This window comes from Mus caroli, chromosome 6, assembly GCF_900094665.2.
Source record: "Mus caroli chromosome 6, CAROLI_EIJ_v1.1, whole genome shotgun sequence".
Lineage (NCBI taxonomy): Eukaryota > Metazoa > Chordata > Mammalia > Rodentia > Muridae > Mus > Mus caroli.
In genome coordinates this window covers 35441365-35455899 of record NC_034575.1, presented here as the reverse complement: position 1 = coordinate 35455899, position 14535 = coordinate 35441365, and the positions used below count along the sequence as shown (strand labels likewise).

General features: G+C 38.5%; 1 protein-coding gene across 1 annotated transcript in view; it reads right to left on the bottom strand.

Annotated features, from left to right (window-relative positions):
* Mgam2 (maltase-glucoamylase 2 (putative)) overlaps positions 1-14535 on the bottom strand; it is a 78174-nt gene that overhangs the window by 2061 nt on the left and 61578 nt on the right. The window contains 11 exon segments of the mRNA XM_021165279.1: positions 66-303; positions 1613-1786; positions 7585-7634; positions 9016-9104; positions 10040-10164; positions 10557-10613; positions 11222-11306; positions 11402-11550; positions 12635-12751; positions 12834-12868; positions 13112-13245. Of these exon segments, the coding sequence (XP_021020938.1) occupies positions 66-303; positions 1613-1786; positions 7585-7634; positions 9016-9104; positions 10040-10164; positions 10557-10613; positions 11222-11306; positions 11402-11550; positions 12635-12751; positions 12834-12868; positions 13112-13245 (1253 nt within the window).

Sequence of the window (14535 nt, the reverse complement as noted above, 5' to 3'; positions counted from 1 at the left end):
AGCAGTACTTGTGTCAGTAGCTGTGGTTGTGGCAGGCATCATATCACTAGTGTTGGTAGTAGGACTTGTAGGGAAAGGTGTAGTTATAGTAGGAAGTGTGGTTGTGAAAGTACTTATTGTTTCAGGGGTGGTTATGAGAGCAGGACTGGTCACAGTTTCAGTGCTAGATTCAGATGGGTGAGGGCTTGTGGGCAATACACTGGTTGCATTCGGTGTAGGAGGTACAGGATCTCCGTAAACCCAAGTAACTTCAGTCAGCTTTTCTAGGTTCATATTCTTTCCAGTCAATCGAATTGTTAATTTCTGCCAAGAAAGAAATGATTATATTGATGGATTAGACCTTATTAAACATTATGTTGAAGACACTATTCAATTTTTACTTTCACAAAAAATAAAAATGTATTCTTTCTTTCCCAAAAGACTACATGACGCAAATCTTTTCAGCTTATATTGGTCCCAGATTGGTCCCAATGGTAAGGTGTTGTCTATGTAACTAAGTACCAGAAATCACTTCCTTCACATTTTCTTATGTCTGAGCCCTAATGTTCTCAAATATTTACAGTTGTGGTTAAAATTAATATTTATTTTGACTTTTCGTTTTGCCATTGACATTTTTCTTTCTGGACAGCAGATGACTTTCATGTCCTCATTACTGTCAGTGTTAAGATAGCGCCTGTCATATAGCAGGTATTGAATATGCTATAGAGCTTCCCCAAATAGTACTCAGTGATTTTCTGCAGCTAGGTTAATGAGGAACAATACTTTTACAGTAACTTTAAATCCAGTAATTCAAGGAACATATCATTTTATCTAAGTATGTAACAAAGAAGACCACAGGGGCACAAGATCTACATGGGTGTGCAGAATGGTCATTTTCTCAAATCTCAATGCTAGTAGGACACTGTTTTCTCCAATTGGAAGCAGAGATTGTAGCTATTTATGTCCAGTTCTCTAAACCATTCTGTTTGGGCTACTGCATCTAGTTATAATTAGTCCATGGTCTCAAGTTACTATTCAGATTCTAAAGTTACCATTACACTGGTTACTATTCTATCAGTAACCCATCTGCAAAAGGTGGTTTCACTTGGTTCCAGAGCTGAGACAAAGCTGTCGCTTTCATAGTCTTAATAGTCTGGCATGTATGACACTCTGTTTTGCTAGGCAAACAAACACATCTCATATTATGAGTGAAACATATTCAAGAAATAATAGTAACAGTTAAGTGCCAACTTGAAGCTTAAAAAGGAACTATTAATTTTCACAGGGCTGGGCATACTGCAGGAAGGAGAAAGAGATTTCACAGGCATTCCTTGGCTTTAGCCTCTGAGAAGAAAATATTTCTATGTTTTGTTAGGTACCCTAGGAAAACAATCTATTCAAACCCAATCCAATTCATTAGTAAACACAACAGAAAGAGTGTCATCAGGTTACAAATCAGCCATCTCATAATACAAAGGAAAGACTACCAAATGTGGTATTTTTTTACAACAGTCCTCACAGATTTTCAGAAACATGTGCAACCCTTCTAACAAGTATAACATATAAAGTAGTAGCAGAGATAATTTAATAGAATAATACTCCGAGTTCAGGATAGTATTCCTTTCAGACTTACCTGATTATAGGGCTCACTTGTGAAATTATTCTGGGTGAATTGCTGGTTGTTGTAGGTACAAATGACCTGTACCACATAAGAATCGTTTAAACCCCAGATTCTAATGTATCCAATTTTCAGTGGATTTGTGTCACTCAGAAACTTATTATGTGGGATCTGGATTTTCAAGCTGTTCTAAAAATTCATAAGGAGAAAACATATAACACACATGTAGTAAACTATGTTCTATATTGCAATGTGAAAATATTTTGAATTAATCTTATTGTAGTTGTTTTTGTTTCTAATTTTTATTAAATATTTCATGGAGACATAGTTCCCAAGTACCAGCCATGATAAATTTTATGATAGCTATGATGGCTAATCTTGATTTTCAACTATAACTGGAATCAACTAAAACTAATTCTTATAACAAAGCATCATTATTTATGTTCTTCAGATAAGAAAATTATGATTGTAGAAAATGGAATCATCTATTTTCATAGTTTCATCCATCTCATAGATGGGTGGACTGATGGTATGCTGGCATAATATAGTAGCATAGTAAACTGTCACCGAATTAAGAATGTATTCAAGGAACATAGCAAATTGTCTAAATTATGATCAAGTATTTAAGAATCAATAAGAGTTAAAATGAGATAAATTGTGAGATGTTATACAACTAAAGCAAAATGAAAATCATAGCAAAAGAAAATATAGGTGTTAAGGAAATGGAAAGAAAAGTCAATATGGGAACGGAGTAGACATGAAAAGCAATAATGAAGACATGGAACTTCACAATTCCTAGAAAGACACTTGAGTGTTACAGGCAGCAAGAATTGGACAAGTAACGGGGCCAGATAGACAAGCGCTAGTATAGCAGGTGCTAAACAGTGAAACAATACTGGTTAAAAGCAAGGTTATTGTTGAGGCCTGACCCCTGCCCCTGCCACCCCAGCACAGCTGTAGCTATGTTTTCCATGCCTGCCAGCAATTCTCTATTGTTTCTGTAATATGCTTGCCAGCTATTTCATATTGTTGACAAAAAATAACTTGACTAAGAGCAGGGTCAAGCAGACCACATAACCTGTTATGGTCTATATATTCTGAGGTTTGTTAATCTTAAGAAATTCCACATCCATAAGATGGGCTCACTGTGGGTTTTGTAGGTATTTTTTTTTTCCTTTATATGCTGGCCCTGAAAAATGTTCAATATCCAGTCTTAACTCCCAAGGCTAGGCTGTGCCCCTGATTGATCAATCAGTCTTGGCATATGTCTTCAATAATTTTTTTTTTTTTTTGCTTATCTGAGTCTGGAATCTCACTGGTTTGTGTAGCGATTCCTGAACCCAAATGCCTAAGACAATTCCATAGGGAAAAAAGGGAGGCTGAGACAATAGAGTAAAACTGTATGTTGCTTGGTTCTGGTGATAACATTAGAAAGAGAAAAAAATTATTCCATTATGTCTTGAAAACTAACAAAGTCAAATGTAATGGCACATGACTGTAATTCCAGTCCTACAGAGGCTAAGTTGGAGGTATCACGCATTAAAATCCTATTGGGCTACACAACAAGTTCAAAATCAGTTTGGGCAAGAGGAGATGGGATTCCATGTCAAAATAAATAAACAAGAAGCTAGAGATATGGCTCAGGGATTAAGAGAACTTGCTGTCCTTCTAGATGACATAGACTCAGTTTTCATCACCATGCCAGGCTTACAACCACTTATAACTACAGCTCTGAGAGATCTGATGTCTTCCTCTGGCCTTCTCAAACACCCACACACATAAATATTTTTCATTAAAAATAAATATACAATAGGACATTTTGTGAATGGTTGGGTATACAGAACCAAGGTGAAAATTCAAGGAAAGGTATAACTAGAAGAAAATAATTAGACTTTAGCTTGTTGATTTAACAGCTTATTGTCAATTATTTTTTTCAAATTTGAAAGCTACTTGAAAGAAATGTTTACAGTACAGAAATGTGCAAATGCTACATATACCCCCTCCCAACACCAAGCTGGTTTACCAGCCAAAGTGGCATTGATAGTAATCACCCAAACCCTAGAGAAAAATGGGAGTTTCTTTAATCTCAGTCTCATCTTTAGAGTGGGAAAAATTTTCAAATATCATAAAAGAATTCATTATTATTATTTTAGAATAACAATAAAATTGAGCCTTCGAGTTAAGAGTTATTTAAATTAATTCTAATGTTATAAGAAAGAAAAACTAAACAGAAGTGTCTCTCTTAAAATTAATAGTGAAGCTTGGTAGTGGTAGTGCATACCTTTAGTCCCAGCACTTGAGGAGTGGCAGGCAGATCACTAAGAGTACAAGGCCAGCCTGGCCTACAAATTGAGTTCCAGAATATCCAAGTATACACAGAGAAACAAAGGAGCATTTTAAGAGGATATGTATCTTCAAAATTCAACAAAAAAATATGCCCAGCAAAAGAAATAATGAAGTTGTTCTAAGAAGAGGTGTCAGGCTATCTAGCAACCCTTGTGCTGTTGGAATACAATGTAAAGCATGTTTTAAACTTTCTAACAGATCATTTTTTTTAAAGAGTAAAAAGAATCAGAAGAATTATAAAATGCATTCTTTTTACCTGGTATTTCTAAGCTAGTTCAGGGTACATTCAGTATAAGACTACGCAGGAAATCTTTCACTCTGCCTTTAAATTTAACATTTGAATATTTCAGATTAGGCTTGTCACATTTTCAAGTATGGAACAGCCACAGATGGGCAGTGGGTATCATATTTTAAGAGACATCTAGATTAACTGGCATTCAGAGTGATCAGATCTAGGAGCCTGCACAACGCACAACACAACACAAAGAAAATGCCAAGTTTAAAATCAAACATATGCATACTTGTAAGACAGGATCAGGGGAGTATTGAACAAACATCTAGTATTTGAGAGCACTGTTACAATTAATTTGTGCTACAGTAGCCCATGTTTTAAGTCAATAATAAGTGGTAAGCGGATTCTGGACTTGACTTAGAATGATTTACATAATTTTCAGAAGAAGAAGACAGATTGTCCATGGAATCATCCAACATGTTAATGCATATTGATAGCATTGTTGCCTCTAATTATTTATTCTTCTGTTTCTTATAATGTTGCCTTTCTGAAACAGATATGATGAGCTCCACCCCAACCCCTGCTTCTGGACTTGGTTATGTATCCTTGGCTAATGAGAAATTAGTCAACTTAACATAGATTGTAATTATAAATGAGAACTTGATATTTCCACTTTTGATTTATAAGATGTAATTATTGGTTTAGGCATATGTGTGTATGCAACTGTGTGAATTTATGTGCACTATATAGACACAGATGCCTTCAGAGGACAATTTTTTTTTTCTGGAACTGGAGTTATAGGTGAGTATAAACTGCCTAAAGGAAGTGCTAAGAACCCAGTCACAAAAGAACACACATGATATGCACTCACTGATAAGCGGATATTAGCCCAGAAACTTAGAATATCCAAGAAACAATTTGCAAAACACATGAAACTCAAGAAGAAGGAAGACCAAAGTGAGGATACTTTGCTCCTTCTTAGAATGGGGAACAAAATGCCCATGGAAGGAGTTACAGAGACAAAGGTCAGAGCTGAGACAAAAGGAAGGGCCATCCAGAGACTGCCTCACCTGTTGATCCATCCCATAAACAACCACCAAACCCAGACACTATTGCATATGCCAGAAAGATTTTGCTGACAGGACCCTGATATAGCTGTCTCTTGTGAGGCTATGCCAGTGCCTGGCAAATACAGAAGTAGATGTTCACAGTCATCTATTGGATGGAACACAGGGCCCCTAATGAAGGAGCTAGAGAAAGTACTAAGGAACTGAAGGGGTCTGCAACCCTATAGGAGGAACTACAGTATGAACTAACCAGTACCCCACAGAGCTGTGTCTCTAGTTGCATATGTGGGAGAGGATGGTCTAGTTGGCCATCAATGGGAGGAGAGGCCCTTGGTCTTGCAAAGATCATATGCCCCAGTACAGTGGAATGCCAGGGCCAGGAAGCAGGAGTGGGTAGGTTGGGGAGCAGGGGGCTTTGGAGATAGCATTTGAAATGTAAATGAAGAAAATATCTAATTAAAAAATAAAAGAACCCAACACAGCTCCTCTGCAGAAGCAAGAAGCACTTTTTTTGAAGATTTTTTTAAATTAGATATTTTCTTCATTTGCATTCCAAATGCTATCCCATTGGAAACTTTCCTAGTTTCCTCTCCAAAAAATCCCCTATACCCTCCCCCTGCCCTGCTCCCCAACCCACCCACTCCTGCTTCCTGGTCCTGACATTCCCTGTACAAGAAGCACTTTTAACCACTGAGCCATCTCTCAAGCTCCTTATGTTACAGGATATTTGATCATTATACAGAGAAAACCTATTTGTTGGCAAGGACTGTAGGAGCTGAAGGGGTTTACAACCTCATAGGAAGAACAACAATATCAACCAACCAGACTCCCCAAAGCTGCCAGGAACTAAACCACATGCAAAATGTAAAAGCTTAAATAGATATCAGGTTTGTCAGATGCCTTTAGCTGTGTCCTAAAAAGATGCAGTTTGAGTGTTCTCTAAAAGCCTTCATAGATAAGAATGTTAAAGTATGGAAATGATGCTCCTAGCCCTCAGGAGACTGGATGAGAGGGGAGGAGGTATTGGATGTGGAGCAGTAAGAGGGGGAATGGGGTTGGTGGGGATAAAATATGGACTGTAAAATAAATAAATAAATGAATAAGGTTTTTTTTAAGAATGGAAAGTTTCTGCCTATTTTATGGCAAGTGGGAGAGGTCTTGTGTTCTTTGTTCTATGACCTGAGGAAAAATCATCTTGGTGCCCTTAAGGTACTCCACATTAAATATGGAAATTGCTGGGCCCCTACCTACTTGGCTTGGAGCTCCCTTGTCCACCAGGAAGGTGACAAGCCTGCCAAGCGTGGAGGAGGAGGAGGACCTTAGAGACTTCTTTTATAAGCAACTGGATCTTTGATAGGGTCACTTTCTTTGGCTTGGAGGAAGATTTATGGAAGGAGCACTGGATAAGAGGTAAGGATTTTCTCTTTGGGCTTGCAAGAACAAGAAACAGCTGGCAGGACACTGTTAAAACAGTATTCTAGGAAGGAGAGCTAAGAAGTGCTCTTGGGTTTGGAGCAGTTCAAGAAAGAGCTAGACTAACTTGATAGTATAACACAGAGAGAAAGAGATTTCTAAAGAGCCATCAGCTTAGTTGAAGAATCAGTTGTATAAATAGATATTCTGTATATAGTTAAGAAAATAAAGTTACCTCACTGGGCTAGCAGGTTTTCACCTCAATTTATGCCTCCCATGACTTTATTGATATAGATATGAGATAAAGGTTACACCTTCACTTCTATTTTATGATATTCCACAATCATGAAAAAGTCATTCTCAGACATTCCACATAATGTTATTTTAGCTCAGCTTCAGGTCAGACGAACACCAGCTATGTAAGTAGAGTGAAGCTCATTCAAGGCTAGCAATAGACAGGTGGCTATCTGCAGATACATATGAACCAGTCAGTGTAGATTACATCATCTGAACTTTGTATATTCATGTATTCACTAAACGTTTGCTGTCAAATCTTTTGCTGACAATGGAACCATCAAGTTACTAACCATAAAAGAGTATTACATAATGGATCACTTATGTAACATGTGTACTTCAAAATGTTATCACCTAGAAAACGTCTTATTCCTGGAAATAAGGTGTACATTAAAGAATCCATGCCCCTCTCCCTGGATAATATGAGCTCCAATTGTTTTTCAAATAATGATGGTATTCTGGATAAGTGTAAAATAAGGACTACTTTCTTGCTTATTTTATTGTCAATAACATAAATTAGGCAAGTAAAGGCAGAAGTATTTCTTCTGAAGATATTACATTTATGTAGCTAGTGGATGACGTCTAATTTGTAGGTAACTGAGAAAGCATTTATGAAGTCATTAAGGCAGTCTTACCTTTTCTGCTCTAAAGGTAGCCAAGAAATAGTTCCCCTTTTCATATGTTTCTGAAAACAAAAAGAAAAGAATAAACAGTTATCTGCTTCAGTTCTAGCTGATTATCTCATGTTGAGTCCAAAATATCTTAAACGGATCACAACGGCCAATGAGGCATGCTGCATCTTCCTAAGAAGCAGTAAGGATGGTAAGCAGGCCCTTGCTAGGTTTGGTCCCTAACACTAAAGGAAAATGGAGTAGCCCTTTCCATTTCAGGTTCTTATCTGGCATATGCTTTCCTATACACCCCAGGGCCACCTGCCTAGTGATGGCATCAGCTACACTGTACTGGGCCTCCCACATCAAATAGTATTTAAGAAAATATACCATAGACTTTCCCATAAGCCAGTCTCTCAGGGTTCATTCCTTAATTCCCTCTCCTAAAATGTCTGTAGCTTGTGTCAACTTGACATAAGTAAATGGCATGACTATTTTGCAAACAAACAAACAAACAAAACTAATAACAACTGTTGCAGATAGCCCTGGAGCTATTTGACGGTAATTCCATTCTCCTGTGAGTGGCTGTGAACAAGGAATGAGTCAGCACTCAGGTGATTTCCTGTAAACCTGTTTCCCACCTTATTTTATAAAATAAAGGAAAGCTGATGATTGGGCAGATAAAAGGGAAGGTGGAACAGAAGGTGAAGGGGTGAGAAGAAGGAGAAAATGGAAGAGAGGGAGGACGCAGAGGAGGAGGAGGAAGGAGAAAAGCAGAGCAGAAGCACATGGCCTGGAGAAACTGCAAGTTCTAAGGGGTCTCATAGATGTGGAAGAGGGTAGTGTAGCAGTAGATCTGCCTCTTCTAGGTGCACAGCATGTAATCATATTAACTGTGTTGTGTTTTCATTGCTGGGGCATATTTGGGAGGAGATTTACCACAACAAACAACAACAAACAAGCAAATGAAAAAAATCAGGACCGGTACCAGGCATGGAAAATGGCCACTTGACTTAGAGTAGTCTAACAGATTTCTCCAAAATATAGACTATTGCTGTACCAAGGGTGAAGATAAGTCATTCTTGCTGAAGATACCACAAGGATGACTTCATGATCAGCCTGATATTTGTATGCACATTGTTTTATCAAAGTGGCATGGCTCAGTGAGGATAGATTAGCCCTGAATCCATGTCAGGCTCAAGAACTTACAAGACTGGGGAACCAATAACTACAACAATTTGCAGTAGAGTATATATGAGCAAGTGAAATTTCAGAAGTCCCCCAAACACCGCTGACTTTTTGGCAGCAGCTGACACAGAGATGTGTTTTTATGTTTGTTTGTTTGTTTGTTTTTGTTTTTGTTTTGTTTTGTTTTTTGTCCCATTGATACATGCTCAGCTTCTGTGACAAAGTTGCTCTGAATGCTATGCAGGCTCTCTGGGGGTTCATACTCACCAATGCTTTGTCCATCATCCCAAAACAATTGGCCTTCAGCCTTCCCATCATTATCCAAAGCAACCGTCAATCCCATCAAATTTTGTCGACTATAAAAAGAGAAGTCATTATTTTTTACTTGGTTGTAGGTTGTAAGAAAAACGAATATCTGCTAAAAACATTTCTTATCCACAAATAAAACTCAAGGTATTAATGTTCATAAAAATGACAAAAATAGAGTTAGATAAAATATAAACTACAAGTCAGAGGAACAATTAAAGTTAAATGAAGCATTTGTCAATTTCAACTTTCAATATTCAAATAATGCATACTTTCCAACACACCCACTACAGTAGTACAATAATATGATGTGACATCAATCTCATAGTAACAAAATTCCAGAAAACAGCTTTCAGTTTAAAATCTAAACTATTTAGGATGCCATTCATAGCCTTCCAAGAGCTAGCTCAACTGTTTGAATTTAACCTACCCAACCTAATTTTTACCATTACTTCTTTAACCCACCCAGAATCTCTCCTTGTCTTCACACAGACAAATCCTATTTATGATTTAAGAGCCATCTCAGAGGCCTGTTTCAGGAAAATCATGCTTTTTTTTTTTTTTTTATCAAAGACAGAAAGTAGANTGTGTGTGTGTGTGTGTGTGTGTGTGTGTGTGTGTGTGTGTGTGGTGAAATCTCTTTTTGAGTTCACCAGTGCAGGCTAGAAATGGGTACTAAATTCCTGTGCAATCACTACAAGTTAAGGTGCTCTTTAATATTCTCATTTTCTATAATGTGGGGAGGAAAATAGGTTTGTATTCTCAAGAGAATTTTCACTCCGGAAAATTGTGCTCTCGACGTAAGAGTACAACTAAAAGATCACATCAAGGATTGGATTCCTGAACTTGTCTTCTAAATAGTATCAGAAGGTACCCATAGATTCCAACTGGTGAAACTCCTCTGTAATTTGGTTTCTGTGTAATTTGATTATGTCTCTATATACCCTGGTAAAGAGCCAAGACATCAAACACTGCTTCATCATACCTGTAGTAAGTGTTCATTCCAGGCTCCTGCCAAGGCAGGATGTAGCCTCCTCTTATGTGAAGGTTGATGTGGTCCAGAGGAGCCAGCAGTGTTTTCCACTCACCTGATGAATTGTAGCCAGATCCCTAGAAGGAAGCAGATAGATAAGAAATGGTTAAAGGTAAATCAATTAAATGAGTTAGATATTTTACTAAAACTCTTCCTTACTAAGAGAGCATGTTGGAAGATCAGCAAGTACTGTGAGCATGAGAACAACTCTATTTTTATTTTTTCTTAAACCTTTAAAAACCTAATGTTTTCTGTATATGTCTAGGAAAGGTATAATGTAGACAACTCGAGATATAGGTGATCAGATATTTTCTATGTCTTTATGCAGATCTCCATTTATATAGATCTGACTATGGCTAAAAAGGTTGGAAATTATTTCTTTCTGGTTTGAGACACTAGGAAAAAATTTCAGCCACCCCTCTAGCCTATACAGGGCCATTTGGTTCTTCCTAATAACATTTCAACTCACCGTGCTGTGGTCATACCAACAGGCTCTGGGGAAATAAGCTTGGATCTCAAATGTGTTCTGAAACATAAAACCAGTGTGTCACTATGAAAATCTAACTGGGAGGTAATATAGATCTCTGAAATACTTTTTATAGAATTAAAGCTAAGATGGAATGTTATTAGTGATGTCATGAGTTTGAAAATTCTTAATGACTATGCTTTGAAAATTCTTGTAAATATACAGAAAAAAATGTTTTAATTAAATAAGTTATAAAATGATTTTAGATCATAAAATTCTAAAATAAAAAATTCAGGGTTGAAAAGTTTTTAATTAATAAATATCTTGAGGTTATATATCTTCTTTTGATGTTCTAGAAGGTTATTTGAAAAGAATAAGGTAAGCAAGACATGAAACTATATAAAATGTTTTTCTCTGAAGATAGTGTGAGGGCTCAGTGGATAGAGACATCTGTCAGCAACCTGGATAACATTAGCTTGATCTCTGGACGACACATGGTAGAAGGAAAAACTGATTCCTAAAAGTTGTCTTCTAATATCTGTTCATGGGCACACACAAAGAAGGTCAATATATTTTTTTTTAATTTTAAATAAAAATGATGGGTTTTTCCCCCCAGTGGCTTTGGATCATATGACTGGGAGGCATATGGCTTATGATGAGAGACTCACACGTTCCAGAACAGGGCTGATCAGGATGGCTGGACCCAACATGAACTGGTAGTCTATATCCCATGTTGTATTGTCTTCTGTGAACCTGAAAAACCCAATATAATAAAGCTCACCCCTGTAACACAAACTGTGATTTGCAAATGTCCCCAGACCCTCTTCTTGAGGAGAGGCAACACTCACTCCTGGAGAAGCGGTCGGATGACAGTGCTGCCCTTTGTGTGAGCTTCGTGCATCAGAGTGTACAGATATGGCAGCAAGGAGTATCTGACCCTCAGCACTTTTCTGGAGTACTCTTCAAAAGTTGAATTCCAGGCCACAGGGTCTTGTCTCTGAAGAAGGAGTGGGCATGTAACAACAGGTAAGATCTTCCCTGCATCCCAAGGATCTCCAAAGAGGATGGCTGGACACTTACTTACTCCATGTGTAAGCCACATGGTACTTCTCTTGGCATTTCTAGCATACTCCTTTCTGCTCCCTTGGCCACCTATAAAGCTAATGTGAATGCTTGAATGCTGTTCCTCTTTTTTTTTTTTTAACCTATTCTGAGGTTTTAAAACAATGTAGCTTTTTAGCTTTGTGTGTGTGTGTGTGTGTGTGTGTGTGTGTGTGTGTGTGAAGTCTTATAACTAGGCCCCTATGTAGCGCTGATTTACTTATTGTTTGAGTAAATTACCAACTCCATATTCTTTCAAACAGGGAAACACATTATATTGTGGTTCAATGTAGCAGCTAAAAAATATTTTTCTTGGCAATAATGCCTGCAAGAAATGAGGGAAAGTGTACTATTAAGATTTATCCATAACCTTGAAGTTCTGAACCTTGTATATACTTCAAAACACAGATGTCCTGGTGGTCTCCATGATTTGTCAGGAAATAAGAATGACATACTTGTTGTGAGGAGTCCTGCCACCCAGCAGTTACCTTGCAACATCCAGATAGGCCTGGCTTACTACAAAACGGGGTGTCTGGCTTCTCCTCTGCTCTCGTACCTTCTTACTCTCTCTGACTCTCTAACCCTTTTCTTACTCTTCCCCTCCCCCCTCTCTCCACATGTCCCTAAACATCCTCTCCCCTTCTCTTTCTTTCTCTGTCCTCCTCTTCCTCCTCCTCTCTTCTTCCTCTCCTCCCCCCTCTCTGCCTTTCTCTGCCTCTACTCCATTCTCATCCCTTCTAAACTCCCCTTCCTGCACCCTAAATAAACTCTATTATACTCTAGCTGTCATATGGCTGCTACTTCAAGGGAAAGGATGCCTCAGTATGGGCCCACCAAGGCACCCCTCTCACCCTTACAATACCAGGCTCTATAAAACATATAATCTTTCTTTTTATAAAACACAAAACTTGTAAATTTGAAATCAGCTGTGATTTGATTTTTGTATAATACATATATAGCATGAACAATGGCTGTCTCACCCTAGTCCCGGCCGTGTTGTGGTTCCTGGAAAAAGGATAAAAGGCTCCCAGTTGCATCCAGCGGATACACATCTCATACTCAGCATCTCCAAGGAACCCACAAATATCTGCTCCTGTCTAAAAAGAATCAAAATCAGAGTATCAACTAGATATTCTTTCAAGACAGACACACATACATGGATGTCCCAATATAGCTTACATAAGGTATTCCAAAGAGACTGAACTCCATCATGCCTGCAATGAAATAAAATGGCCATGTTAAATGAAGTCAGTCTTTGGGTAGGAGAGAGACAATTCAATCTTAGTTTTTCTTTACTTCATTAACAGCTCTGGGCAATTCCTGATAAACACACTCTGACAGAGCATATAAGTTTGATTGCCTTCACTGCCAAACTAAACATATAAGGCATATTCAAATCATATACAGTATAGTTCTACTCCCACCACCAGCAAAGATCCCTGGGCACACCCACACACCAATGATGGATTTCCCCAGCTGGTCCCAGGCAGCTGTGTTGTCTCCCAGCCAGTGTCCTCCCCAGCGTCCAGAAGAGGGGAATGTGGAGCGTGTGATGACGATCCCTCTCTCTCCTGTCACTTCCTGCACAGCTCTGGTTGGGAAAACAAAGAGGTGGATTTGAAGAGGACAGCCATGGAATTTCAGTGCAGAGTATGTTGTGTGCATGAGGCAGTAGAGCAGTTGCACTAAGAGTCAGAGAACTTTTTCCAGAAGCGAGGATATGAGCCACAAGGAATCTCCCAGCAGGGTGCAAGGATCTCATTCTTAAAAGGCCCAATTAACTGGTTATATGTAGAGGTCAGATGAGGGGATGGAGGAAATGATAAAGCAAGTGTCTATAGAACAAATCCTATACTCGAGGAACACATGAATCAATTCCACATCTATCCTCACACAATCCTCATGAGGGAGTTTTTCTTGGGCTCTTATTACTGTTAGGAAACCCAGCACAGGAAGCTACCAAGGATCATTTAAGGAATATGTACATAGGCTCAGGATCCAAACATAGGGAGTGATTCTGATGCTAAGGTCCTCCTGTTCCCCAATTGGTTCTACAGGCTACATCTAAATGATGGCATATAAGCTTCTGAGTATTATTAACATATTTTGTTAGAATTCCTTCTAGGCTTCACCTCACATTTGGTTGGCAACAGCCAGGTATGCCTGGTTTACTATAAAAAGGGCTGCCCCCCCCCTTACCCTCTTACTCTCTACCACTATTCCTGGCGGGCCTTTCTCTCTCTCTCTCTCTCTCTCTCTCCCTCCCCTTCCTTCCCTTCACAACTCCACTTCCCATGCCATAAGTAAACTCTAATCCATATATCCATAATATGGCTGGTACCTCACGGGAAAAGATTGCCCCAGTATGGGCCTGCACAGGCACCCCCTTCTCCCTCATCATAACTAGTTCTACCAAAACATATCCTGGCTTTTTCTTTTTTATAAAATACAACACTGTTATATGTTAAAAAGCAGAGTATACTTTTCACACACGGGAAAACATCTTTAGACACATATAAGTATGGTTTTTATATAGGTACCCATAATTCAGGTTAAAAAAAAAGTGCATGTGAGAAAAGTCAGTGGAACAAAAGAAGTACCCTAGTATGTTTTCAGTAAAAATGTTTGCTAAAGAGAGCATGCAGATCAGTCAACACAGATGAATGCCGCCTTACTGAAAGCTCTCTGGCTAACACTCAGAGGCTGAAAAGCGGAGGTATTTTCACAAACAGAATAAAAGCCCATAGACACATTATGGCATATGCATACCTGTGCTCTCTATCTCTCTGTCTCTCTCTGTCTCTCACTTTCTCTCTCTTTCTGTATCTCTCCCTCTCAAACTCTCTCTCTCTCTCTCTCTCTCTCTCTCTCTCTCTCTCTC